Below are 27,114 nucleotides of genomic sequence, written 5' to 3'. Positions count from 1 at the left end.
TGCCAAAATCATCAGTATTAAAACGATAAAAGACCTGAAATATTTCAGTTGGTGTCCAATGAGTCTAAAATATACGACACTTTAATTTTTATCATTACATTATGGAAAATAATTAACTTTATCACAATATGCTAATTTTTTGAGAAGGACCTGTAATTCAGAGACAATTTGTACACATCTAATACCTTCTGAGAGCAAAGATAGTTTCCCAGTGCTTTTCTGTCATGTTTTTGATGAGTTGCACCTCGTCGAGAACCAGATGTCTCCATCTTTTCTTTAGAAAATGTCTCTGATCTTTCATCAGCAGCTTGTATGATGTCACACACACGTGAAAGCTGTTGGAGTCCTCCCATAACTGCAATTAATCAAATGACATGTTACTATATGAACAGCCACTGGTGAAGGTGAAACTTTTTTTTTTTAAAATAATGAACAATGTCAACTATGAGGGCATCAAAAACAAAAAGTCTCACCATTCGTTTGTATCTGCGCTCCCTTCTGTTACCCAGGTAGAGGAGAATCTTAAGACCAGGACACCAGCGCTTGAACTCCAGCTCCCAACTCAACAACTTGCAAGTTCTCACTACAATCAGATGGGGTCCCCAAATGCCTGTGGAGAAAAGTAGAGTTTAAAATGCAAAATAACAAGGAAGAACTACAGCAAATTCAAACTGAACTTTGAAGTGCCACATACCCTCTTGACCAGCTAGGTGTGCCAAGTATGCCACCGTCTGGACAGTCTTGCCAAGGCCCGTCTCATCAGCCAAGATGCCATTGAGTCGTTTCTTATGAAGGTTTACCAGCCAGTCCACTCCAATCTGCTGATATTCTCTCAACAACCCATGCAACAGAACAGGCGCTGGACTGCGGGTCTAGTGAGATGGAATAGTAACATCAGTTTAAGAAACTTTTTTTTATTATTTTGAGTGAAGAATTTCCTTTTTCTTACAGATGAAGTGATTCTGAGGCTGCCCTTGGGCAGGAGGAGCTCCGTAGCAGCTGCCACTTCAGTGATGTCTCTACCAGCGTTCCCGTTTGAGTTAGACGTAGATTTATCTGCACTGCGTTGTTGGTCCATGCTCAGCAGAGAGTCGATTACCACTGCTTCCGGTGGACTGCTTGGAACACATTCCATTTCTGTAAAAAGAATGGATACAGAATGGTAAAAATGGACACCACCCAGCAGTAAGGATGAAAGAAAATGACTGAAAACCCCAATTTAAATACAAAAAAGGCACCTTCAGTCTCCTCCACATCATCGTCATCGGAGCAAGAACTAGGCTGAGGCCACTCAAAGTCATCAGCATAGGCACCGGCATACTGTTTCTTTAAAGCATCCAAAGACATCTCAGCTTTAAAAGAAAAACAAAAAAAAGGAAAGAATAAAATTAACAAACAACAACAACTGGCTAACATATGTTTGGCATGAAAAATATTAAAGTGGACAATACAGTGTAAGTGTTGTTCACTTTTTATCATTAGCATGTAGGCATTAAAATGTTGCTTAATAGGTCTGTTACCTTCAGCCTAACTGGACTACAGCACAAACAAAAATCGCTTATAGCCTACTGTTAAATATATATTATTATATTAAGTAATATTACTGTTAGCCTGGAATAAAAAAGAAACTGAACAGACAAAAACAGGAGGGAGGGAAAAACAAGGAGGAAGTTGTGTTTCTAGGAGAAATCTAAATTCTGAGACACCCCTTGAGAAAGAAAGGAATCTGATAAATACATCTGAAACACCCGTGTGGCTCAGACACATAGATACCACTGGTAAAACAAAATAATATTTTCTTTGATTATTTAATATTAATTTGGTATTGATGGATTATTAAAGCAAATATGCAGCAAGTCTAAAATCTGAAAACTGATTTAAAACTTTGCTTATGTTTAATTTACATTTAAATAAGGATTTTTTTAAAGTCATGTTTATTTGACGATTAGTGATGAGATTTCAGTGAACTCATATTTAACAAAGCAAAAATAGAATTATTAGTATTTATAACACTTTATCAAGAGTATTTTATACTCATTAAGAGGAGGAAAAATACATTAGTAAATGGGATTAGATAGACGTAAAATTTATTTTGGAAAAATTTGTTGAAAATGTTTTAATTATTTTGTAAACCTGGTAATTAGGAAACATAAAAACAACAGACAAAGTTTGGTTTTCAACTTAAAAGGTTAATATAGGGGAAAATAAAACATAAATGCTCTACATGTTAATCCCGATTCTGCCAAAATGCTTAAAAAATATTATCCTCAATATTTAATGTGCAACGATGGGTCTACATGTGTCCAACTTTACAATTGACTGCAATTTTAGGAAAAATAAAAACATATATTGACTCAAACAGCACAACTAAATATGTTTAATGAGACATTATAATCACGTACCATCTTTTGCAAGGTTGATCAATTCTGCTTTGTGGTCTGTTTCTCCTTCCATGACTTCCTGTTCCTCTATGGTGTTCTCTTCATCAGTGGCTAAAAGAAACCCATACAAATTGTGAATTATTTATGGTGGTTCTGCTTTTATTTTATTTTATTTTCTAGATAACACTGAAAACTAACCCTCTTCATCCACCAATGAAAAACTCGATTTTCTCTTTCTGCCAGTGTTGGCCGCCTCCTACAAAATGGAAAAGGAAACCATGAATTCATACAGATTTTCTTATATCACAAAGTTTATCTAAGACCTGCAATGATGTAAAGGTCAGGACAGCACCTACCGTTTTATCGACTTTTTCTGCTGTTGATTGACCAGGAGAAAAGGAGAAACGCAGAGAATATATTAAATAAAGTACACAATAAAATTATTTTACTATCCGTGTCTAAGTGGCTTGTACCTGTTGCTTTTTGTGGGCCAAGTGCTTTAAGCCTCTTTTCATTGATTTGAAACTGCAGTTTAATTTCCACAACCTTAAAAAGGAAAATCTTTTATTTAAACTGGTATCAAAAGTATTCACAAATAAGTGCAATACATAAGTAAACAAACACCAACCTGCTCAATGTTTGACCAGAAGAACTCCACTTCTCGGGCAATCGTACTGGCAATATGGCGAAGATGAACTTCCCTTTGTTTCTGTGATCTTTCTTCATTTTTCTTCTGTTCTTGATGGTAACGAGCACATGTACGAACAAGCTAGAACAGAGCCACCAAAGACAAGTTCAAAGAGGAATTTCCTGTAGTTGAATCTGTCATTTATAGTGCAAATTCTTAGTTTCACATTTTGCTCTGTATCAAACCTTCTTTGCAGCGGCTTCCTTCCACCTTCTCTCCTGAGCAAAGTCCGCTGCCATCCACTGCATCTCCTCCAGGAGGTAATCCCAGTGGGACTTTGGACGTGAAGCTTCCATAAGTTTAGGAAGCCTGCTGGCTGACCACTGACCCTCCTTCCTTAGCTCGGAAATGCGCTGGTGTACCTGACTCTCCTGACATACAAAAAGCGCAGATTAAAAGTCAGGATCAGAACTATTTCATCCAGTCCAAAAATGACAGGAGGATGACTGCTAAACAGCTGTTTAATTTGTTTCGAGAAAGAAATGAAATAGAAGTTTTCCAACACACCGTCCTGCTTTACAACTACTTACTCAATATTCTTAAAAATATAAAAAATTCTCCCACTAAGACTGCTTAAAAAATTGACATAAAAAACGGGTTGTAATGAAACTAGAGGTTCAAACAATATGAAAGCCTTCATGACGCTACAACTTTCTGTAACTCACCAGTTTGGCCTGCTCAACCTGCCTATCCTGGGAGCCTTCTTGTGGGGTCTGAGTGGTCGTGTTTTGGCTGAAGCCGCCTATTTTGACAGAAGAAATTCCGTTGGTTCCCGTCAGTTTAGACGGGGTTCCTGGGTTGACGTTAGAGCCGAGAGGACGAAGAGAACCTGCTGTGTGTGGAGCTGGATTCGAATTGGCAGCAGACACGGCAGCGGGAACCACGGATGTTATTGATACCGAGTTAGTCATAATCCTCTGAGCAGGCTGGTTGGGATCGGTACCGGGACGAGCAAGTGTCACCGTCTACGGAAATAAGAATATGAAAATTTCCAAATATTATCTAGAAAAACTTGCTGGAAGTAATCCTTTGGTCTTATTACAACTGAATTTATTGTCAAACAAAATGTAAGTAAATAAAGTAAATTATGACACAAATGTAAACCATGCAAGGTTTGATGTTTGTTAATCGATCCGGAATCATCCACATCAGATTTTATCCTCCACACATACTGACCGCTTGTCCTGGTTGCAGATTTGTCTGGGATTGTTGTTGCTGGGCCTGCAGCTGAATATGAACACCTGGTTGCATCTGCTGCAGCTGGGACTGAAGCTGTGTGTGGGGGTTCATGGCAGCCAGCACAGGCCCGCCCGCCTGCACGTGGACTTGCACACCAGGATGAGTCGAATTCTCCACTAACTGAGCCAGGGGTATGCTTGCCATTGGTAGGGTGCCTTGCGGCAGCCTGCTTGGTAGCTGAGGAGGAGGGGTGTGCAGGCTGGCTGCGTTCTGGACGGGCGGTCCTTTGGATGGGTCGTACTGCTGCTGGTTCTGCTTCTGTCCTGCGAGCTGGACTGCTTGAGGAGTAGGTGGCATACCGCCTGGATACATGGCAACCAAAGTATAGAACAAAAGAGTAGTAAAGAGAGCAAAACAAAGAAAAAAACGTTTAAAATAAGCCAAAAAGGAAATGTTCAAATTTTAGTTTTTTGCATTTTGTTTCTTCCTGAAAGTAAAAAAAAAAAACAAACAACTAAAATAAAGTTTTTAAATAGTTTTCCCTTTAGAATTGTTTGAGAGACCCTTAAATCAAAGTTAAATAATTTGAATCTAGTGACACCTGGTGCAATTACACTTTTACCTTTTAAACGGCTGTGTGCACTTTAGAATTCAGAGCTCTTTAAACCTCTGCTTAATGAACTAAACGTATTCATTAACAGTAGAGTAACTACTGCCTGATGATCAGAGCAGAACTAATGAAACTCATACAGCAAAATGATTACAGAAGAATGAAACCAATATGAAAATCTACATGTCTCTCAAATGAAACACTACTTTGATTAATGCAAAACCAAAACACTGCATTTCAAATGCGGAGAGAATGTGGTTAAAAAACAGAAATAAAACTGTACATGCAATAAGAGGTTTTTCGAGACAAAACAAACTTCAAAATAAACATGAAAAGAACTTCTAAAATATAAAGACAGCAAAAGGAGAGGGGAAAGAAAATAAGGAGAGCAGACACTCACAAGGACAGCATATGTTTAGCATGCATGAAGCGATGTAAGTGCAGAAACCAAGGCATCTGGATGCCTCACACAAAGACAAAGCACAAAGGTGAGCAAAAAGGACACACATGGGGTTTTGCAGACCGCAGGCCTGAGCAGAGCTGTGCACACTAAAGCAGCACCTGCCTTACCTCCCTGTACGTCACATCACCTTGCCTAGACGCCATCAACACCTGGCCCTGACACACCCACATCACCACAATCGCAAAAACCTGCGCCGTGAACAAAACTCCTCCGAAATGATTCCCCTCTTACTTAGGCTGAGGGGAAAGAAGCCAAGTCAGAACAAAATGTCATGAGGATAATAAGGAAGGAAACCAACAAAAGACTAAGATGAGATAAAGACACTCCTGAAGGCTGATGAAAGATGATTCGGAATCCGGCACAGAGATGGACAATGGGAGACGGGTTTGTGACGACATGGCAATGGGAAACCAAAAAGTGTCGGGTGGATTCTTACAATGGGGAAAAACTTGCGAAACCCCATTGCAAAGTGATAAAAAAGTAAAAAAAAATCCCACAGGGTTGCCACTTTCTGTGATCGACCTCCAAATTAGAGGGAAATCCATAAGCATGGGAAGGTCTGTCCAAACAAAAATGACAAACAGGAACAAACTTCGGAAAAGAAGAGATGATTTACGTTCAGGTGATCAACAAGGAAACCCAAAGAAACAAGAGGGGAAAAAAAATCTTAAGACATGGCATCTTCCCACTGAGTGGCTACTCTTCTTCAGAAATGGACTGTCTTCTTCCCCATTTATCCTGACAGAGACAGCTGGTGCTGGTACAGCTAAGCCTGAACTTCCTGTAGACTGCTGAGAAATCCAGCAGATGGATGAAGATCAATTTGATGATGCTGCCTGGAGTTTGGTTTGTTGAAGATAAATGTTGGGATTCACTTTTTTTTAAGTCTGAGGAAGGGCTTAGGTCCAGCAGCATCGAACAGAACACACAACGGCCTGGTGGTGGCATTCCTACCTTGCGCGGTCGGCATTAGCTGCTGAAGTGGAACGCCAGGTGATCCTAAAGGAGCTACACCAGGATGTTGGAAAATCAGCCCATGGCGACCAACGTCAATCCGGGGCCTCTTAGCCTGATCTGGGATTTAAAACACACAATACCCTCATAACGCAAAAAAGGCACTCGGCACAGAGCAGTGACCTTCCGAAGACCTTACAGGTCACCTCTCCTTCCTCCGTTTAAGCCTTCAACACAGAAGCGCTAGTAGAAGATGCCAAATATCTAAAAGCAGAAGCAATTAGAAGGAGAAAAGAAAACAAACAAAACAAAGCAAACGGGGGTGGGGGGAAACAAAGCAACATCAGAAAGACGGGAGGCTGCAACTCTTGCCCTACCTGTTTGCACCATAGCCTGTTGCCTCTTATAGGCATCCATGTCTCCAGGGTTTGAAATGGCGCCTGAAGCTCCCCCTTGATGTACCTGAAAAATAACATCTTTAGCAATTAGGTTGTTTATATCTGATGTATGTGAATTTTAACAAAGTTATAGAAAAACTATGCAACTAGTTTTGAAAATAAATATTTCCTGTATCACCTGAAACTGCTGCTGGGTAGAGAAAGCAGCAGAAACATTGGGAGGGAGCTGTGTTGCTATAGCAACCGGTGTCACTGCTTGACCATCCTTTCCTGTAACAACCTTCACCTTAAGAAGGAAAAGCAGTAAAAAGTGTGTTTTGGGAACCTGTTCTTTGAAATCCAAAGGAAAGTAAAAGATTTATAAGATAACAAATATTCCAGATGTTTATCTGACTTTTAATAAACTACAATGGGGAAAAACACGTGAAACCCCATTGCAAAGTGATAAAAAAAAAATCCCACAGAGTTGCCTGTGATTTTCATGTACTTTCTCACTGAGAAAGTGCATGAACATAGATGCTGTTGGCTTCTGGGTTTGCACACCAACATGGTGGGATTTCTTAGATTAACACAAAAACAAACCATATCCCTTAGTATTTGACTTGCTGATCACAGAGGGGGGTAAAGACAAATTGGCTTATTCTGCTCTCTGGCCACCTGATTGGTGAATCTCTGTTGAACGCAATCTAAAATTATAAACAACACATTACGGTACCTCGTCATTAATAACCTCCGACTGTTCTTCTTCGTCGTCCTCGTCATCAAGATCCAAATCGTTCTGTCTGAGGTAAGTATTTAAGGGGTGACAATGTTTCTTCTTAAAGGCGTGATAGTCCATGATATTCCCCTGAAGATGCTGCAGAAAGAACAGTTCAACCATGTACTCTTTAAACACTTCCTTCAGGCTCTCCATCTTCTTGGTGTGGTGCTCCAAGCACTGCTTTCTCAGCTGGGCAATCTCAGGAGTAGCAGGAGCAATCTCCTCTAGCTTCTTGGGAGCCTGCTTCTTAATGGAAGCAGCGGTCATACTGGTGGGCGTGAGAGGATTGCTGCTGATCCCAGGCGGTGGACTCGTGAGGGAAGGACTAGAGGGTGGAATGGAGGAAGGTATGCTGAACGTCGCTGTAGCTGGGGTTCCCACTCCGGTAACCACACCTTGTGCAGTCTTCTCGAAGACGATAGGGCGCCCTAGCTTCCCTTGGATGATGTTGCTAATCTGTGGCGGTAGACTGGAAGTGGTGATGTGTCCAGGGCTGCCCAGGGTGGGGAGTGTCGTACCGGCGGCAACGGGACTTTGAGAGCCAAGGTGGTGGATGGTGCCACCGGTCTGAGAATGAGTCTGAGAGAGCCTCCGTTCCCTCACTGAGCCTGGAGCTCCTGTGGAGGCAAGTTGGACCTGGCCGGGTGGGGGGGCAAGCTGGGCGAGTGTCGTCCCGTCCTGATAAACAAAGTGGCTTCCTCCCGACTGGCTGCCTAAACTGATCTGTCGCACTATCATGCTAGCTTCAACAAACCGTGTGGGGCTTTGTCCACGGACTCCCAATGCCGTAGGAGGGGCCCCTGGCCTTGTGACACCTTGTAAAGAGACGGGGCTATGCTGTGTAGGACTTTGGGGCTGAATGGGCTGGGGCACGGGTGAGGTGACCTGAATGTAGGAGGATGGAGCATGCTCAAACCTCCACTGAGATGCACTGTGCTGGAACCCAGGCGATGCTGGATTCTGGATGGGGAGTGGAGTTAGAGTGATCTGCTGATTAGCAGCCAGTCCCACGTTTTGCAATGTGATGTTCACGTTCTGTCCTGTGACTGGGCTCCGACTCATGATGAGCTGATAATTGGGTGACTGAGGGGCTGAAGGGCTGGCAGCAGAGGAAAAAGTGGTCACAGGAGACTGAGGGTGGCTAACTGTAGCTTGTTGTTGTGTAGCTGCCATAGACGGCTGCTGCTGCTGCTGCTCCTCGGCTTCTGACCCAGAGACAGACTTGGATTTTTGGAGCTGTCGTTGAATATTCTGTGATCCACTTCCATGGTGCATTGCGTGACACTGTTGCTATGCCTGAACACAATCTATGGAAAAGAGACAACAACAAAAATTATTTTCACCTAAGGAACTGAAAACAAGGACCCTCAGACGTCTTGTTCTGGTTTGCCAACCAAGTATTGACTTGTTTCAGAGTGCACTGCACTACACAATTAGAATTAAACTGACTTCTTAATTTGGCAAAATTAAACACAATAAGTTACAATTTAATTGTCCAATATATGATTTGCTTGGAAGCAATACTAGCGTTTGAGACTAATTTAGTGGCAGACACTCTACAGAGTAAGGAAAATGTCAGTTAAATACAATATTGTCATCTTGACTTTTATCAATACAGTACTGCAAATGCATTTTTTTTCTAATATCTTAATGTATCCTCACTCACCAGAAATTATTTTTCAATTAGTTCCAGTCACTGAATTTTCAATTACTGTATGCAGAGCGTTGTCATCTCAAGAGCCGATTCTCGAGTGCTATTAAAATCAAATGTATGAATAGCTTTTCAACAAAATAAGTAAATATATAAACTTTAACCTTTTGATTTAAACATGTCTGCCACATTAACCCATGAACAAGATCACATTTAAAGTACCTACTATTTTATCTATTTTATCATCACTACTAGTGTAGTGATGATAAAGTTTTCCTTTTTTTTTCTTTGTTCAATTATTTTTTCCTTCTCAAATATTTTTGCCTTACTTTGTTAAGGTATTCTTCACAATGTCAGGCAATATATATTACTCCAACATCTATAACAAGAGAAAATATGTCTTTTTTTTGTGGCAAGAGATAGGACTGTGAGACAAATTATACCAAAATTATAAATTAATAAAAATGCTACAGATATACATGAGCTTGGAATAATTTGAAAAACCTTTTAATGATCTTTGAAATTAACAATCAAATCTTTGGAAAATTTTACTAATGTATTTAATATCATTGACTCATGTGACTCAATTATACCTCCAAGTGCTAAACACAACTCTTAACACTGAAGGAATAATCCTTTTAAGAAATTAAGTGTCCTAGTTAAAGGGGGTTATAGAGAATATTCATGACCAAGTTGCAGTCAAGAAGAGGCTGCCAAAAACCACACATAAATAATAAACACAAAAATAAGGACATTAATCAAGATGTGATACAAATTATAAAAATATAAACTGTATCTCTTTAGGTTTCCGGAAACCTTTATAAAGTAATTGTCTAACAAGAATATTAGTATTATATGTTTGAGTTATAACCCATCTTGATACGTTTGTACAGTGAAAGAACGGTAGAAAACAACAGCATCCTATTATTCAAATACGAAAAAAAAACATGCAAACAAAGACGATGCACATTAACGCATATGATACTACCGATAATGATTTGACTATATTTGTACATTGGGTTTAATTACCATTATAACATATGCGCCTTCAATACAATTTTTTTTATAAACATACAAAATAAAAGAATGCACAATTATCAGGCAAGTTTATTTTATAGCTGGGCAAACGGTCAACTTTAGCCAACAAATATTTTTTGATTGCTTTATACACCCGTAACGCAGACATCACTATCTGCTCTGGGGCGTATCGCTATCTTACAGCGCTAAAATAAGAAATACAACAGTCTACTCTAAAATAAAACTGCACACAAAAATATTTTAGTTAGAACATAATTAAGTACTTAAATTAAAATACAACTAGCTGTTATGGTTTGATATTTACAATAACATAAGCCGTCATACAGCATTTAAACGACCGTTTCTACGGAGCGCGTGCTAGCGGTTAGCTTGTTTTCGTTAGCAGGCCAGAAGCCGTTGAATTAATACATAAATTATTTAAACTCTGCTACTTACACCGTGTGGGCCTTCTGTGTTAGTTTCATGAGGTCTAAGTCATGTTTGCAGTAGGTCAAAATCTTAAACGAGAACTATTCCATGAAATATTCACAAATGCTCACGCTAGCCGCTTTATAATGTTTTGAAGCTAGGATAATTTCATTCAGCAATATGGCGGCGGCGGCGACCTTCTGCGACCCGGATGTGATAGCATTCTGACGTCAACGAAAAATAAGTAGCAAAATAATCACAATTTCTTCAGCTTGACAGGTTATGGTTAACTTTTAAATCCGTCAGGAATTAAGGAGATGCTACTTTAACCGAAATTAAGATGTTTATTTAAAAGAATACATAAAGCGCAAAATGATTAAGAAGAAATGGCCTTTATTATCATAGATAATAAATGACATTTATTTTCATCACACAGTGTTACAACTAATTTTTTGCAAATTTATCAAACACTCTTGAAAATAGAAAAGGTAATTGGATAAATTCTACCACTCCTCTGCTAAAATATCGTCACAAAATACTAAATTGTTAAAATCTTATGTCCTTTAAAAGACAAAAACTACTTCAATAACCAGTCAAAATTTGTATTCATCCAAACAAACATCAAAAAGCAACATCAGCAAACATAAAATAATGTGCACACAAACATGCGCAATTTTACATGCAAAAACGACGTAAATGACTGCATTGCTACCTGAGTAAACAGGAGATTTGTTCTGTTCCAACAAAACTCATTTTAAAAGACGTGTAGTGCATTTCAGAATACAATGCAAAAATTAGTCTTACGGACTGACAGTAATAAAACAAAGCACTTTTTAGTTTCAGTTACATTCATGTTGCCCACTATATACATATAGGCACATTTTCCTAATATTGCTACACACTCGTAATATTTGGTCATTTCATCCAAAAATATACACCCACTCACGTGGATGTTAAGAAAGACTTCAGACAAAGGCCCAAATTCCTCATCTGATCTACAAAAACAGAAGCACAATAAAAATAACAAATGGCCTAAAATCTTTCACACAATATACGTTTAAGAACATAAAGCTGAAAAATTGGCTCCTTTGGTGTGATGCTGCAGTTAGATGGGATGGTAGGATAACATTAGACAATCTTGTGGTCGCTTCTCCGACATGGGATCAAAGTCCTTCTGTGTTGAATGAACCGTTTACGTTGAGCGGAGATGGATACCATTATGTCTGCAAAGTTGAAAGGCGTCGCTCAATGCACTTCTTACCTGAAAAGATGTAAAACAAATGATGATCGCATATGAAATGCACTCATCTCAAGTCTAATTTAGCAATGTGATAAATATTGGTTTGTTGGTGTCTACCCACATTTTTCAATGCTGTCAATGTCCTTTTGCTCTGTGAGGATTCGGGATAGACCCTCCATCAGCAGAAGAGCTTTATTGTAGCGCTGCACCGACGCTGCACCGAGGTGGAACATCTCATCCAAAGCAGCAGATTGAATCTGAATATTTTAAGTACATACACATTTTAAGGACTGACATAAGCATCCCTTGATGATGTAGAAATGATAGAATCTGATGAGATATAAGCTTTGGCACTATAAGATGAGCTCACCATATGCACAGTGTGGCCATAGATGAGCTTCTCTGCTGTGAGGCTATTGAAGCGGTCCATGAGCTTCTGTTTGTCAAGCAAGAAGGTCTGAAGCCGATCGTTCAGGGAGCGACAATAGGTCACACAGTTCTTGTACAAGTTGTTGAGCTTCCTGATCACTGAAAAATAGAAAAAAAAAGTTTTTTTCAATGTTGACATCTTAGGCATTGTTTAAAAACATAAAATCAAATGTGTTTGATCAATTGGTGTGCAAAATATAAAGATACAAAATACAACCAGAGACAGTCTATATGTATGCATAATTGATTGTTGCATGCTACAGGTGTAACACCAACAAAGTTTAAAACCAAATTTGACAAAAATCTTAAATATTCTGTTTTAGACATTTCTGTTTGCTTTTCCCTTACCTACACTTCTGAATAAGACAATACCACCCAAACACTCAGATTCTTCCTGATGGCCTTAATCAATCACACTCAAGTTAAAATTTCTATTCCATGTCAATAATATCACCTTGTTTGACTGACAAAGAGGTCTGGAGTTGGCCTTGTTTTATGTTTTCCTTTGCAGTATGCAGTGCAGAGGACAGAAACTCTTCAGCTTTCATGTACAACACCAACTGCTCTGCATAGCTGGAAGCAGACAAGAAATACTTTGTAAAGAGAAGGCTTACAAGCATAAAACCCCTGCACATGCGCACATGCTGAGAGAACATAATTTTTTAAGTAAGTCAGAGCCTGACACTTATCTCACGTTTTAATGAAACAAAATGTGAAGCTATACGGCTAATGTTGCATTTCTCAGCCTTGACTTGCAATGGTGCAAGTCAAGGCTGAGATACGGCAATGACGTCACACCTGAAGCTGACGCGTCTTAGTTGCAATTACAACTTGGAATTTGGAAAAACTAATTTCCAAGTCTAAGCAGAACATGCCACAAGTTTTAAGCAACTCATCATATTACCAAGATGTTTGCCTACAAATCTGGTCTTGAAACTTTACTGTTTGCAGATGGAATCAATAAAAATCTAGATTGAAATGATCCATTTATGTGTGGCTTTATGTCATAGAAACCCACAAATAAATGTGGTTTTATGCAATAAAACTTAAAAATCCAAAGCTTCTGAATACTATTTTCTATCGTAACGATTTCTATTGAACGGTTTCCTATAACCTACTTAAAAGATGACTGACCCGTCATTCTGACTTTGTACAAGCAGGGAATGGCCTCACACAACTCAGGCAGTGACTCACATTTATTAATTTGACATGCTTCTTACCTCCACTCTCTGCTCAGAAGACTGATCTGATCTGTCACAATGCTCTGCTCTAAAAAGGAAATATCAGGACTGCCAAAGTCCTCCGGCGCTGGGCCTTTTGAGGAAGCCAACTCCATAACACAGCTGACAAAAGCCAAAGTGAAGCGTAAATCACTCAGAGCATCTGTATGAACCTGCTGAGAAAAGACAGCGCGTATGAAATTCCACGAATAGCTAAACCTCAGATATGGAATTTGTCATTTTTGTAGACAGAATTTATTCATCTTTACCTCCATCAGTGTATCTTCAGGCAGCTCTGGAGGTTGGAAAATCAGACCGCTCTCTGGGATGGCATCCATTGCTTCAGTCTCACTTTTTCGTCGGCTTCCCCGCTGGAGAGGGCAGGCGTTCAGTGTCCAACCGGAGTTAAAGTAGGTGGGAGAGCCTGCAAGTCAGGCAAAATGCAAGTTTCAACAGTGTTACTGCCATGAACATGGCTGGCAAGAAATCTGAAATACATATTGACAGTTCCAACACATTACAACACCTGCTTCATTTACAAACTCCCCAAAGGAAAACTCAAAAATAAATACAGTTATTCCAGTTATTAGGGAGGTAAAAAAAAAAAAAGCCCCTACATGAGAGCAGGTTTCCCTGTGGTGGAGAACCCATGGCAAAAACTGCAGGAGGCGGGCTGTCTGAAAACTGAAAAACTTTATAACATCCAGTAGGTGGAGCTGTAGAGGCAAAAAAAAAAAAAAGAATGACAGAAACCCTTAGGAAGAAAACCAGTACATTGAACAGACTATAACGTAGTGAATTTGATTATAAGGACATAAACTGGTGGTACTTTTTACCTGCTGTATCAGTGCTGATCTCCCAGGTGAAGCCCTGATCGCATCCTTCTTCAAACAAATTAGCTCCAAAGGCGGCTTTCAGCAGCATGTCGGAAAGCCTGCCGGTGCTGAGGGATCTGAACGTTGGAAGCAGACAGACACATTGCAGTGCAACACACCAGACAACGTGTTTTCAGATAAAAGACAGACTTCATTCACATATCGACTATTAAATGGGTATTTAATTTGGCACAATGCTATTACATTTTCATTTAAAAGGTTTTTTTTTTTTAAATAAACAAAGATACCTTTTAAAGGGACCCTTTTTATTTGCCGGCTTCCTGCTGATGTTGTTTTGGAAAGCAGGAGATTGATCGAGGCATTGCAGGTTTGACACTGTCCTGGTTCGGTTTGGCTTTCTGGGTTGAACATGCTGTTAGAAAAAAAAACAAACAAACAAAAAAAACATCCTAAGTTTTAAAACCAGCCAGATTTTAGACTATGAACTAGATATAAAACAAAGAACTTTCACTAACCAACTGGATACCTACTGATATACTTTTTTTTTTTTGCTTTTAATAAACATGAGGTGGATGTTAGATACATAGGCTTGGTTGCATAAATGGGGATGCACTTGTAAGTTCTTAATTTCCTGCTTTATTCAAAACTACTGCCTCTATCGAAGCAGCCGCATATCCTTCCTCTCCCACCCCCCATTTTATGTGTTATAATCTCCAAAAAACCAACATTTAGAATGGACATTTGAGATCTAAAACAACTGCATGGGAATCCTGATAAGCACATGTCTAGAAACACATCACAGCTGACCTTGTGGCTTGGAGTGACCTCTGCATCGGGAGAACCAGTCAGCAGTCCAGTTCTTGTGCCGAGCGGGAAAATCTGCTCAGAGGTCTTTGGGGTCATCCCAGCTGAAGCAGAGAGTATCACATAACTCATCATTATCAATCTGTTTATCGGATGACGAGTGTTTTTCCTCATATACCTCAGACATGACGAGCTGCAAGGCAAGTGCTGCGAGAATTGAATGCGTCAGACTGAACACATGGAGAAGGGAAGATTTTATCACTAAATAAACCTAAAAGTCCACTTAGCGTCATAAATTAGATCTGTCTCTGTGTGTCAGACACATTTGTTACCGCCCAAAATGTGTGAACCAAGTTTTCATTTCTGATAAAGATGATCCTCAACACATCTAACAAAATTCCTTTTCAATTATGGAAATTAATCAGTTATTGCATCATTGTCTTTGCAACTAACCAGCTGTGGTTACGCTTCCAACTACACAAATAATCTGACAACCATTTGCTGCATTTTTTACATTCATCCAAAAAACCAAAAAAACAATAAAAGCAGCACAACAAAAGAAATATTTCTTATTCAGAATTTCTATATAAAAACAATTAAGAGATAGGAATAATTATATTCCTTCTGCTCTGCTTTCCAAAGGTTTCCTGAAAAGTTCTGTGTGTCCTGTTTTGTTTCTACGCATATCTATTGGCTGTATGGTTCTGTTCATTTAAAATTCTTCTGTTAGTCTATAAATCACTATAAATCAATGGCTTAGAACCAAAGCACATTAAAGATCTGCTGTTGTTGTATCAACGTTCCAGACCACTCAGGTCTTCTGAATCTAGTCTACTCCCAGAACCGGAGCTGGACGCAAATTAGCAGCATTCAGCTTCTATGCACCACAAATCTGGAACAAACTTCCAGAAAACTGCAAAACTGCTGAAACACAGAGTAACTTTAAATCAAGGCTAAAAAAAAGTCACCTGTTTAGAGTTGCTTTTAATTTCTAGTAACTGGAACATTGATCAACATATTCAATGCGTATTTGCTCGATGATTTTGATGAAGGGATTTGACAAAATTGCACTGTATTGTGTTTTTAACAGTGCAAAGCACTTTCAACCGCCTTGTTGCTGAAATGTGCTATACTAATAAACCTGACATGATACAGGTGTCACTGTTGGGGCTTTATGTAGCTAACAATATTATTTAGTATATACCATGTTTGCAAAAATCTTGTTATACACAAGAGGAAAAAAAAATACACAACTGTTTGGCTACCTGGTGGGGAAGACTGTTCTGGTTGCGCTCCTCCTGTTGCCAGTTTTGGGAAGTTGGCAACAGCACTTGGACACGAAGCTCGACGCCGTCCACACTGCAGCGGGTTTACATTGACCGGCTGCAGATTGCGCGCCATGCGCTGGTAGTTGTGAATTTGAGTTGGGACGGGAATCGGTACAGACGGGCTGCATTTGCGGCCATTTAATGCAGCTGGATTGCTGTGTGTGACACGAAGAAATGAGTGGCTAGGAGGGATTTAGGGTGAGATAACTAAGAAACAAAACAAACTAAAAGAAAAACAATATAAATCTAGATCTTCATAGTTTCCTTTTACCTAAAAGGCTTGTTGGGAGAGTGCAGAAGAGAAGGATGTACTGGTGTCCTTCTCAAGGGTTCAGAACCTCTCCTGGTCAGTGGATACCTCCTTAAAAGATTGGTAAGACTGGCTTAGAAAAAAGCTTTTGTGGTAATTTCTGACAGTGATAAACTTAATCTTAAATCAGATAACTGTACAATAAACTCACCTATTGATTGCTAGGAAAATTTCAGTGGGAGACCCATCTTCCAGCTCACTTGTGTACTCACCTAAAAAAAAAAAAAAAAAGCAACACATAAAAATCAGACGAGCAGACTGTGAAAAAAGTAAAAACGAGAAATTAAATAACCAAGATATCTGTCAGGAATGCTCACATGTCACATTGGACAGCTCAGCTGGCACCATGACGTAATCTTCAGCACATGATGGTGGGCTTCTACTGCCTTTAGTGGCTTTTGCTTTGCTCTGCAAGCCGGCGGTGTCCTGTGTTGGCAGGTGCAGCTCTCCGTCGGAATGCTGGGTCAAATGATTAGAGATACACAAAAATATTTGCCAACATTTTTGGTTTATCAGGTTTGATAAACAGCTGGCAGGTCAGAAACCTAAAAAAATCTGATATTTTTTCCAGTCAATGAAGACACCACTCCTAAACCCATGGCGACAATCTTCAGTGTGGAAGTTGTTACTTGGATTATTTTCTGCATTTTCTGCATCAGTGGGATGTTTACAAATCAGAGAAAGCACAAATGTAGTTAGAAGCCTCTAGAAATAAAGCCATTTTCTATACGGCATGTCAACTTTTCCTCCACTTCCACAGAAAAACTAACAAATCATACCCATTCCTCTATTTTACAGAGAACTCTCTCTTCATTGGAGAACATACTTGTGGCGAGGCGGGCTGAGATGTGGAGGAGCTGCAGGAAGAGCTGCCTGATCCAGTGTTGGCGTAGGAGATTACAGAAGAAGGCGAACCTGTTGAAAAACACACACCTGCTTGTGTTAGGAGCTGAAGTACAGCAGCTTTACCAGCACGACAACAAGGGGCAACGACTCACAAGGCACAGTACGCACATGTTTTTGCCAGCGAACTTGACTCCAAGAAAGGATGGTGGAAAAACTCTTCTGCAAGTGAAAAGATTGACATGCTGTTCGCATAAGTCACACTCTAAAAAAAAAATACAAATCTGGGAGATTAAAAGGAACGGACTTACCAAAGCTCATCCGCTCCTTGTGGTTTCTCTGCAGAAGCCCCAGGAGCAGGTGTCTTAGGTTAGCTGAAGTCTCCTTTGGGATGCTAGAAGAAGTTGAAAGTCACATTTGCTTATTTCATTTCACAATACACCAATAACAAAACAAGAATTGTAAAGCCAAGCCATCACAAAGGCTTCATCTAAAGTAATTTAAGCCTTTCTTTTGTAACTGTGTGTTCTGAATATGTGCACTCAAACTCTCATGCTAAACTGATGTGTGCCTTTGCCGCTTTCCTCATTAATTCAAATGCCCTCCTAAGTATAAATCATAAATATGGATACGTTGAGCAATTTTCTTCTGTTCCATTTGTGCATGTTGCCTACACTGTGATAAATATATAAATATTTAGAAAAATGCTGCTTCAGTGTGTAAATCTTGCACAAATATGGAAATTCTTAATCTAATTAGCGTCTTCAGTGCCACAGCTCTTGGCGACATGGTGTGCACTGTCAGACTGAGTGTGTGTGCGTGTGTGTGTGTGCGTGTGTGTGTGTGCGTGCGTGCGTGAACGTTGGACTGCGTAGGGGGAAAGGTCAGGAAGCCACGCAGTCACCTGGGTAGCAGAGTTTCGTTGCTTTCATAGAACAGACGGAGCTCTTGTGGCGAACTGGCCTGAACAAACAAGAAAAGTTTGAATTAAAACAAAGAATGAACTGCCACTGAAAAATATGTGTTTGGAATCACAGGGAACCTCCGACGCAGCACATTCTGCTTCTATGTGTTTCAATAAGACGTCCGGATTCGATGCAGTTTGATGAGATTGGAATTTCTTCCATTTTAAAATTGTCTCAGTTTTTCCAACATTATGAACATTTGAGCTTGAAACGCGTACCTTGGCAATTTGTTAACATTTTTACAGTTAGATTGTATCATCTATGCTTCATAAATCAAGGAAAAGTACAAAGCTCCAGTTGGCTCCTAACTCGGCAGAATGATGACGGGCCACTCCACTGCTTTGTGGACATTTAGACTAACTCAGATCTACCTAACAAAAAATGAGTCTAAACGCAGGTTCTTTAAAGCACAATTTGTGATGTTCAATACATTTTATTTCTGAAAAATTTATAACAAAAAAAAACAAAACTGTTTGAATGCTTTGTTTAGCGGGATCTGAACCAGATCTAGTTTCTAAACGGTCAACTCGTCCTGAACCTAAACATGCAGAGGAAATGCCTTTCTGGATTCTTCAGTGGGCTTTTAGCTCTGTGCTTTCATTTGGTTAACGTAAACTCGTTCAGGAATACGGCAAAACTAAGACAAGTTAAGACAAAAAAAAAAAAAAGATCATTTTTAGATTTTATAATTATATAAATGTCTGTAAACCAAAACTTTCTTTATAATGTGCTCCTCACCCCTCTTCTGCTTTAGGTTATCTACATAGTCTAATCATGAGATTGGTCAAGAGAGCTCTGCAGTGTCACAACAGCAGGGGAGAGCTCCTTAATCCTGGAGACTATCTAAGTGTTAACTTGCCCAACCCAGAACCTATCTGCCTTCTTTAGCGTGAAATAACAACCCCCTTTCCTTAACAATAGACAAATGGCAAGACCGTCGGTGTTGGGCTCCACAGAATCCTTGGTACATAACAATCAGGGATTCATACCTATTGTCTAATCAAGTCTCTCTTCTCTGACCAGAACAAAAGGAAGCCAGATCCACTGTTGGTCAGAGCAGACTTGACAGACTCCTTTCACTCTGTATTTCTGTTCTCACCTTGCAAGGTTTTAATAAATTTCTTATTTCTTCTCATATAGACTCTTGCTAAAGTAATTTTTTCCACGACAAAACTCAGTTTTCTTTTTTCCACATGTATCCAAGCATTTAAAGAGTATGTAGAAACCCTAGAAATAATACATTACAGTAGAACAGAATATGATGCAATGAAATTCAACACACTACTTTTTTATTATTGTCCTCTCAAATTAATTTGTGTTGGATTTAGAGTCAGATAACACAGTTTGAATTACATAAATAATCCACTACTGTACCTGTAATAATTCTAATAAAAGTATATTTCTAAGGATATATGTTAGGCATTACAATGATTCTGTACCATCAGTTACGCTAAAGTAAATCTATTAATTGTTAAACATGACAGAACTGTTTACAACCTTGAGTTCTTACTGAAAATACCCATATTGGTCAGCAGCTTATTATTTGTGTAGTACTAAATGAATATATCATCGTACCTCATTCAGAATTCAACATAAAACATTTCTAACCCGATATCCCCAACATAGCTTTGTTTATTTATTGTCATTTCCAATAACTACTGTGTAAAAGATACTTCCAAACACAGACATGACAAATTGGAAGGTCTTCCAACCGAGGGAGCCATAAAAATATCAGAAGCAGCAGCGAGCTGCAGACTAACCCTTGGACTTAACACAACCCAATGACCTCAGAGGCAGCCATAGGGTATAAACTTCCCTATCGACCTCAGAAAGTGCAACAAAAATAGGCTTGGGTGCTAAAGCAAAGCAAACAGCCCATTACAGCACCACGCATTAAGAATGGGATGATACAGGCCGACAGAAATAAAACAAAACTGAGGTCAAACCTGTGCCTGTGTTTAAAGTTACATCTGAGTCAGTCTGTAAATAACAGTTTGACTACAGCAGCCACGTGAATAGAAGAAAGTAATAGGTGGGGTTGTGAAACGCTGTTTATTCTGGGTTTAGAGAAGTGGCCCGCGGCCATTTCCGCATGCCCCCCTCCATAAAGACGGCTCATTACTTGGAAGCAGTACTTCATTACTCCACCAGCATTTTCCATCTTACAACACTCATCCCATAGACGTATTGTTTGCCACGGCTGTGTTATGGGTCATCTTGTTTGTGTTATGAAAGGGAGACAGCAAGTTATGACAGTAGTTAGTACGCCCTCTCTAAGACCTAAAACAAAACAATGACGGGGACCTGAGCAAGGGTTAGTCACCATACACATTAAGTAAAGGAAAGGACATTTAAAAAGCTGTTATTTCTCTTGTGCTTATGCATCTGGAGGTTTCACTCACATGAAAGGGGGCCTTTCCCGTCAGACACTGGTATACGATGGTGCCTATGCTCCACAGATCGGCCTTGGCATCATAGTTCTGGGACATGATGACCTCGGGAGCCTGTTTTCACACAAACGCCGCTTACATCTTAAGGGCATTACAACTTGCTGGCACAGGAAGGCAGAGCGAGAACTTACCATGTACATGGGCGAGCCGCACAGTGTAGCGGCCATAGTGTTTAGCTGCAGGTGCCGCGCAAATCCAAAATCAGCTGGAAGGACATGCAGAGTCAGCATGAGTCTGCAGCCCATTTTTGGAAAGACATTGTCAACGCGACAGTATGGACTAAAGCCGTTACCGATCTTAATGCTGGTATTTATGGAGCTGGACTTGCGGCCCTCTGGGTGGCAGAGCAAAATATTCTGGGGCTTCAGGTCTCTATGGAGGATGCCTTTGCTCTGCAGGACTTTCATGGCCTTAGCGATCTGCTGCAGGAATACCCGGATGGTATCCTCACTCAGTGTTCCTTTGGCTGTTAAAAGGAGAGAAAACACGCTAGATCGGCTCAAATGTGGAACATGCAGAATTTTATTTATTTTATGTGCTTCACAGTATTTTATAGCAGAGCTATAATTACTTATAATAAAAAACTAAGGTAGCTTATTCTTGAGCTCATCCCCCATCTATGTTGTTCCACTGAGGCTCATGCGATACGTGAGCGGCAGATGGGTGAGGTCATATGGGTGCTCCCTCAACCTTTCCTGAAGTGCTGTGCTGTAAATAGCTATATGTGCCTTTTCTTGGCATGAACTTAGGAGGTTTACAGAATAAAGAGGGGGAGCAGAATTAGTTCAAGGTCGCACATCAGTATATATAGATGCACATTAACGCTGAGCAGGGAAATCTAACCTCCTCCATGGTCAAATCATGTTTAAAGGCCAGTGTTGAGAAAGTAAAAACTCAAAAGTCCCAACCTTATGACTAACAGGGAAATAACAACCTGATTTCTGTATACAGCCACAAATTTTGTGTTGATTGTCAAATAATTAGCAAAAGGTAGTCGAGATGCCAAAAAAAAAAGAATTTGGTGGCCAATTTAAAAGCTCAGCTTTTTTTATTTTAAAAGCTTTGACCGGCCTCAATAAGACTTTCACCAATTCTGATTTCTGTTTAAGAACCCTAACTAACAGCATTCAAGATGGTTTTTACTCAAGCCGTCCTCAGGCAAGCCATTAATAAATTCTTTAAATATTAGCAGAGGTGACGCCTCACCATTTCAGCCTGAATGAAACATGACCAGTGAATTCACTGGTCAGTACAAAAAAAGATTGAAATTTTGAGTTTCTATCTTGTAGGATAATCATCCAACAAGGTCAAGGAAAAAAGAAAAAGTGTCTAATTCTGGTCAACAACTAATTTCTCGATGCATCTCCAGAAAAAAATAAGTCAAAACTCAAGAAATGCCTAGTTAAGAGGCTTAATTTACCAATTAAGCCTCTTAACTAGGTATTTTTTTAAGAAATACCTATATTTCTTAAAAAAAAAAAAAAAAAAAGAAGTCTGGTAAATTTTCCCTGTAATCATCTGAAGCTAAAACATTAATGGGGTCCCTGAATTAAAATCCTAACATTCAATTAAAAGGTAAAAGAAAAAGAAATATTGCAACATATTTACAACAATGAGATTCTCAAAAATCTAAGAAACATGTGACACTTCTCCAACCTATTAGTAAAACCCTTCAGAGTATGGAGTTAAAATCCTCCTTTTTTTGCTTTGCATCGTAGTATGAAGGAAGACAAAGGGGGAGAAAAGGTATGTGTGCTTGAGCGTTGAGCTCTGTGTTGGGGTGTACTTACTTTGGAGATACTCGGCCAGATCGCCTCCATTGCAGTACTGAAATCAAGTCACAGACAAGTCTTAACAGAAGCCTAGGTAACATTTGCATGGTGAATGTAAATATATATATATATTTGATTTGCTTTTCAACATAAAGATAAATCAGTCTGCACCGTTTCAATCTCCACTCACCTCCATTATGAGATAAATACATCCACCCATCTCCTGTTGACATGGAAAACACAAATAATCAGCTGAATGTTTTATTAAATACAGCTGTAGCAACTAAAACCCGATCAGATGATTGAACAAACAGACAGTGTTTGATTCATGGACTGAGATGGAAAATTATGCAACAGTCCGTCAGTGTCTTAGAAAGCACACTGACAGGTTAAACAACAAGTGACGACTCCTCATGCATTAGATGGACCCCACCCGGGTTTTTTTGGCCTGCATTATAGCAACTTCTTAAAATTCTCGACGGCTGTAACGGAGAACTCGGGAGCCTGAAACTAGATCCAGCTAAAGCCCAGCGTTCAGCACCGAGCCCTCGAATCATCCAGGACTTTCTCCCGATTCAGCACCCCTTCTTTATAGCCATTACAAGGAAAAATAAATAAATAAATCCACCAGCAGCAGACCAGTGAGGCAATATCAAGTGAGGCAGAAAGTGCGAGAAGTTTAGGGTGTCAGTACAACATGACTAGAGGGGAAAGCAACAAGTAGAAAAGCAAGTTACACAATCCAGTTAAAGCTACTTTGCCTGGAGTCCCACTTTAACATATGTTTACCACTTGAAAAAAGGTTGAAAACACCTTATGGCCACCATGGTTAAATAAAAAAAGCTTGTGCGCTAGTGTGTCTCTGCTCCATAGATACACTCAGATTGTGTTTTCTAATCCATTGTTTGACCTGCTGTACCCTGCCATCTGTCAGACATTGTAGGAGATCAGCTTAGCCGTGCCTACTGTCTGGCAGGTGTCAGTAAGGTGATAAGAGGAACGCAGAGGGTGAACTCACATCCAACACATGGTTTGTGCTGTGTAATATGTGCAACCTGTCCAGTTAAAGAAAACCCCCAAAAAACATGAGATTAGCTGTGTAATAGCCATAACAGACTAACAATCAATCAATATAAGATAGCTTTGTACTTTTAGATGTCACTTAGATGATTAAGATTATAATGCAGCATGGTGGTTGCACAAAATAAGTGACTTGCAGAACTGGCCAAAGGCATAAGCAAACAAAGTACCTACAAAGAGCTCCCACACACCAACAGAGGGCCCCCCAAGAGCAACAAAACTACAAAAAAAAGCCAGGTTTATGAATGTACAATTAAGAAACCTGTGTTACATAAAAGAAAAAATATTATGTCATAGCTTTCCTACACTATTTAGTAATAACATCAATCAGAATTTGTTTATAAAAACACATATCTAAACATGCAATTCCAGGTACTGTGAGTCACGTGACTTGTAAGATTTAAGCAATGCAGGTTTGGTTGTACAGTCAACCAATATGATTTTCTTCTTTTGTCTCTTTCCAGACACCATGCTTAAAAGTTCACGCAAAGATGAGATGGAAAAAAAAAGTGACGTTGAGTTGTGTTGGGTGATCATAGTAGGAAAGTTACCAAATCAAATTCTGCTTAGAGGCCCGTCTGGTCTGGGCTGACTCTAGCATCTCACATGAAATGTTGCAGCAAGTTTCATCATCTGGGAGTCAAGTCTCTAACATGGAGATACATGTGAGACTGAGCAGTGATAAGAAAAGCCATCCTTACCTGATAATCAAGTAGTCTGACAATGTTCTCATGTTTGAGCTCCTGGAAGAGGTTAAAAATACACTGCTGTTGTTAAAGGTGCTATAGAAGACAGTCACAAAAATAAATACATAAATAAATACATAACATCAGAGAAAAACACATTACCTTTAAGATTTTGATTTCTTTTCCAAGCAAAGCCTGCGATTTGGAAAAGTTTTTCTTGTTGATGCACTTTACAGCAACTTCCCAGTCACGTTTCTTAGAAAACAACAAAACAAAATATTAATAAAGAGAGTAATAACTACTTTCAAGGCTGATCTGAATTTGCCACAGATGGGGAAATGTACCTCTTTGTGTCTGCCTTTGAACACAACAGCAAAGGCACCGTGACCAACCAAGTCTTTCCTGTTGAACTCAAACTTCCCAACATACTCCATGGATATAAACATAAAACTATGTACAGTACAGTATGTCAGAGAAGCTGGGAGAGAATGACTTTGCAACTGAAGCAGACACTCGCCGAAACACCGGGGAGCTCCATGTCAAGGATGAAAAATGCCGCCTTCACGTTTCATAAGCCTCATATTGGTGGGAATTGTCGACAACATGACGAAGTATCGCTGTCAATACAAAAAGTAGTAACAACGTGAAGTAGTAAGCAACAGCGCATGCGGGTAAAATGCAAGCGGTCCACCAGCTAAGTCCCAGCCGCTTCTTTAAAACCGTCTCTCGATAAAAAGCCGTCTTAATGAAGCCTGTTTGTATGGTCGTTTGAATTTAAACACTGAGCTCACACATTGTTGTGCCTCTCACCTCTCCAACCATCCGCAAGTTATTCTTGCCTCATGTTGAGCATGCGCAAACAGCCGAAGATGTTTTTGTTGGTGGTGCTTTCATGGCCATCTCGTAAATTCGACCATTTACAGAAGCTACATTTAGCTGTAATTTAATTTACATGCGCTTTAACCTGTATGTCAAACGAGAACAGGCTCCTTATTTAAGGTTTAATATGCGTTTTAAAAATGTATAGATGAAAAGTATTAATTTCTACTATTTGATTATAAGAAACCGTCAGGTTATTTGTTGTTGAGTCACCCCGGATTCACTTTTATACGTACAGTACCCCTCCAACTTTTTGACATTTTGGATTTTATATGATAAAAGTAGCAGAAAGATGTGAACTGGGAGGGAAAGGATTTATGTTTTTAAAAGCATACATTTCTAACAAATGAAAATCTGAAAAGTGCGTCATGCCTTTGTGTTCAGTTTACCTGAGTCAGTATTTTGTAGGAACTTTTCTGCTTTTGCACAGCCAATCAGTGACGAAAGGGGCTTTGGGTTATTGTTTTATAAATGTCTTCACTTTAAAGTAACAATGTGTCAAATCTTCACTTTAAAGAAACAATGTGCTTCTTTTTCTTTCACTACAAAACTATGAGCTACTGTGTTTGGAAATAACAGTTATAATCCTAAAAGAAAGAAATTTATACTTACAGCTTTGCAAAACGCAAGGGATAATAAACTTTTGAAAATCATTGTAAAAATTCTGAATACAAGAAAAATGACAAATTCTTGACATAAATATTTTTTTAAATAAAATAGAACTGAATATACAAATTAAGTATCATTACAGGAAAAAACTACCCAAAATCACACAAATGCTAAAATATTAATTTTTATTCTGATATTAAAAAAGTGAGTGCTGATCCACTTACAGTAAATAAAGTAAATTTTGGCACAGTGTACAATAAAGGACATTTTTTAACAAAGTATCAAGGAACAAAAACACCAACCCTAATCAATCTCAACCCTCTGCAGTAAAACACAATTCATACTTTTTGTACCATGAAAATCTAGCAAAATGTAGCAGAAATACATTAAAAAAAACAAATATTTCACAGAATTTTGTAGGACACATTAAAAGTATTCACTGTTCTTTAAAAAGCATTTGCAATAATAATAATAATAATAATATTCCAGCAAGTATTTTTCAAGAAAAATAACAATAACAACAACAATAATAATAAAAATAATAATAAAAACTGTGAACAAAAGTAATTTTGCAGCTGTAACAAAGTTCGAAGGCTACACAACACAATACTCAGAATCACAGCATAAATAATTACAGACTTTTAGATTCACTGTCATAGACTCCTCTGTAATATTATTTTGTGCTGTCCCCAAAACTATATTAATACTGTGTCAACTACATAATTACTTAGATAAAGTCAGCACTTTTTTCTTTGTGATGTAAAATAGATTAACAGCTGGTGTTGCGTTGTTCTAAAAGTATAAAATAACACTATGTTTAAAACTAACACTGTGTGTTCTTGGTCCTTTCGTCCACGATTATGCAAACAGTCCTGAGGACATTCTGAAAGTTTGTTTCTAAACACAATAAAGTGTGCTTAATTCCTGCCTGCAAATAACAGCGTGTGTCATCGTAACACCGTTTACTGTACAAACCAAAATCATTTTGATGAAAAGATCAATGCTAATCCTGTCTTGTCATTGAAAGAAATCTACTTTTATTATAGTCAAACAATTAAGAGAAGGAAAGACTTGATCTAGATAACTAGTCACCTGATTATATAGCTCATCATATCCATAAATATGGTTCTTTT

The 27,114-nt window shown here is 39.0% G+C and overlaps 2 protein-coding genes across 12 annotated transcripts in view; both read right to left on the bottom strand.

The window, feature by feature from the left end:
- The window catches only part of ep400 (E1A binding protein p400), a 31,096-nt gene extending 20,365 nt beyond the window's left edge, over positions 1-10,731 (bottom strand). For 4 of the 9 annotated variants that reach the window (XM_016679190.1, XM_016679192.1, XM_016679196.1 and 1 more), the window contains exons 1-18: positions 10,558-10,730; positions 7,389-8,740; positions 6,852-6,959; positions 6,653-6,737; positions 6,276-6,395; positions 4,246-4,610; positions 3,735-4,034; positions 3,255-3,440; positions 3,010-3,150; positions 2,855-2,927; positions 2,738-2,757; positions 2,580-2,637; positions 2,403-2,492; positions 1,239-1,352; positions 950-1,137; positions 695-872; positions 474-610; positions 186-355 (exon numbers count right to left, since the gene is read on the bottom strand). In XM_016679190.1, coding sequence (XP_016534676.1) covers positions 186-355; positions 474-610; positions 695-872; positions 950-1,137; positions 1,239-1,352; positions 2,403-2,492; positions 2,580-2,637; positions 2,738-2,757; positions 2,855-2,927; positions 3,010-3,150; positions 3,255-3,440; positions 3,735-4,034; positions 4,246-4,610; positions 6,276-6,395; positions 6,653-6,737; positions 6,852-6,959; positions 7,389-8,708 — 3,653 coding nt within the window. In that variant the 5' untranslated portion in view covers positions 8,709-8,740; positions 10,558-10,730. Of the gene's footprint in view, positions 1-185; positions 356-473; positions 611-694; positions 873-949; positions 1,138-1,238; positions 1,353-2,402; positions 2,493-2,579; positions 2,638-2,737; positions 2,758-2,854; positions 2,928-3,009; positions 3,151-3,254; positions 3,441-3,734; positions 4,035-4,245; positions 4,611-6,275; positions 6,396-6,652; positions 6,738-6,851; positions 6,960-7,388; positions 8,741-10,557 lie in introns of all 9 variants that reach the window. The other 5 variants (XM_016679194.1, XM_016679193.1, XM_016679191.1 and 2 more) reach the window with 3 other exon arrangements.
- Positions 10,732-10,906: 175 nt separating this feature from the next.
- On the bottom strand, positions 10,907-25,340 carry ulk1a (unc-51 like autophagy activating kinase 1a). 3 transcript variants are annotated; one of them, XM_016679172.1, is made up of 26 exons: positions 24,838-25,340; positions 24,656-24,748; positions 24,509-24,550; positions 22,918-22,950; positions 22,746-22,782; positions 21,248-21,421; positions 21,087-21,160; positions 20,908-21,009; positions 18,445-18,503; positions 17,852-17,934; positions 17,712-17,762; positions 17,524-17,630; positions 17,015-17,156; positions 16,849-16,909; positions 16,659-16,748; positions 16,325-16,542; positions 15,063-15,163; positions 14,543-14,667; positions 14,256-14,371; positions 14,037-14,135; positions 13,689-13,843; positions 13,420-13,592; positions 12,654-12,772; positions 12,141-12,298; positions 11,892-12,027; positions 10,907-11,791 (listed from the first exon to the last, which is right to left on the bottom strand). In XM_016679172.1, exons 1-26 carry the CDS (start codon positions 24,937-24,939, stop codon positions 11,748-11,750), a joined length of 2,694 nt encoding a protein of 897 aa, XP_016534658.1. In that variant the 5' UTR covers positions 24,940-25,340; the 3' UTR covers positions 10,907-11,747. The 3 variants fall into 3 exon arrangements, with proteins under 3 accessions (XP_016534658.1, XP_016534657.1, XP_007567182.1); XM_016679171.1 differs by having other exon boundaries at positions 13,420-13,595; positions 24,838-25,339; XM_007567120.2 differs by having other exon boundaries at positions 13,420-13,595; positions 17,524-17,612; positions 24,838-24,939.
- Between the last annotated feature and the right edge of the window lie 1,774 nt (positions 25,341-27,114).

This window comes from Poecilia formosa, unplaced genomic scaffold, assembly GCF_000485575.1.
Source record: "Poecilia formosa unplaced genomic scaffold, Poecilia_formosa-5.1.2 Scaffold204, whole genome shotgun sequence".
Taxonomy (NCBI): domain Eukaryota; kingdom Metazoa; phylum Chordata; class Actinopteri; order Cyprinodontiformes; family Poeciliidae; genus Poecilia; species Poecilia formosa.
Note: the sequence above shows the minus strand (reverse complement) of the source record. Positions and strands in the feature narration are given on the sequence as shown.

Excerpts from the sequence above, each read along its gene's own strand:
- ulk1a (XM_016679171.1), bottom strand. The coding sequence starts at position 24,939 with ATGTTTATATCCATGGAGTATGTTGGGAAGTTTGAGTTCAACAGGAAA. Across the intron at positions 21,422-22,745 it reads TCTGGCCGAGTATCTCCAAA|CCAAAGGAACACTGAGTGAG; the intron begins GTAAGTACACCC and ends TCCTTTTAACAG. Across the intron at positions 16,910-17,014 it reads TGAGCTGTCCAATGTGACAT|GTGAGTACACAAGTGAGCTG; the intron begins GTGAGCATTCCT and ends TTTTTTTTTTAG.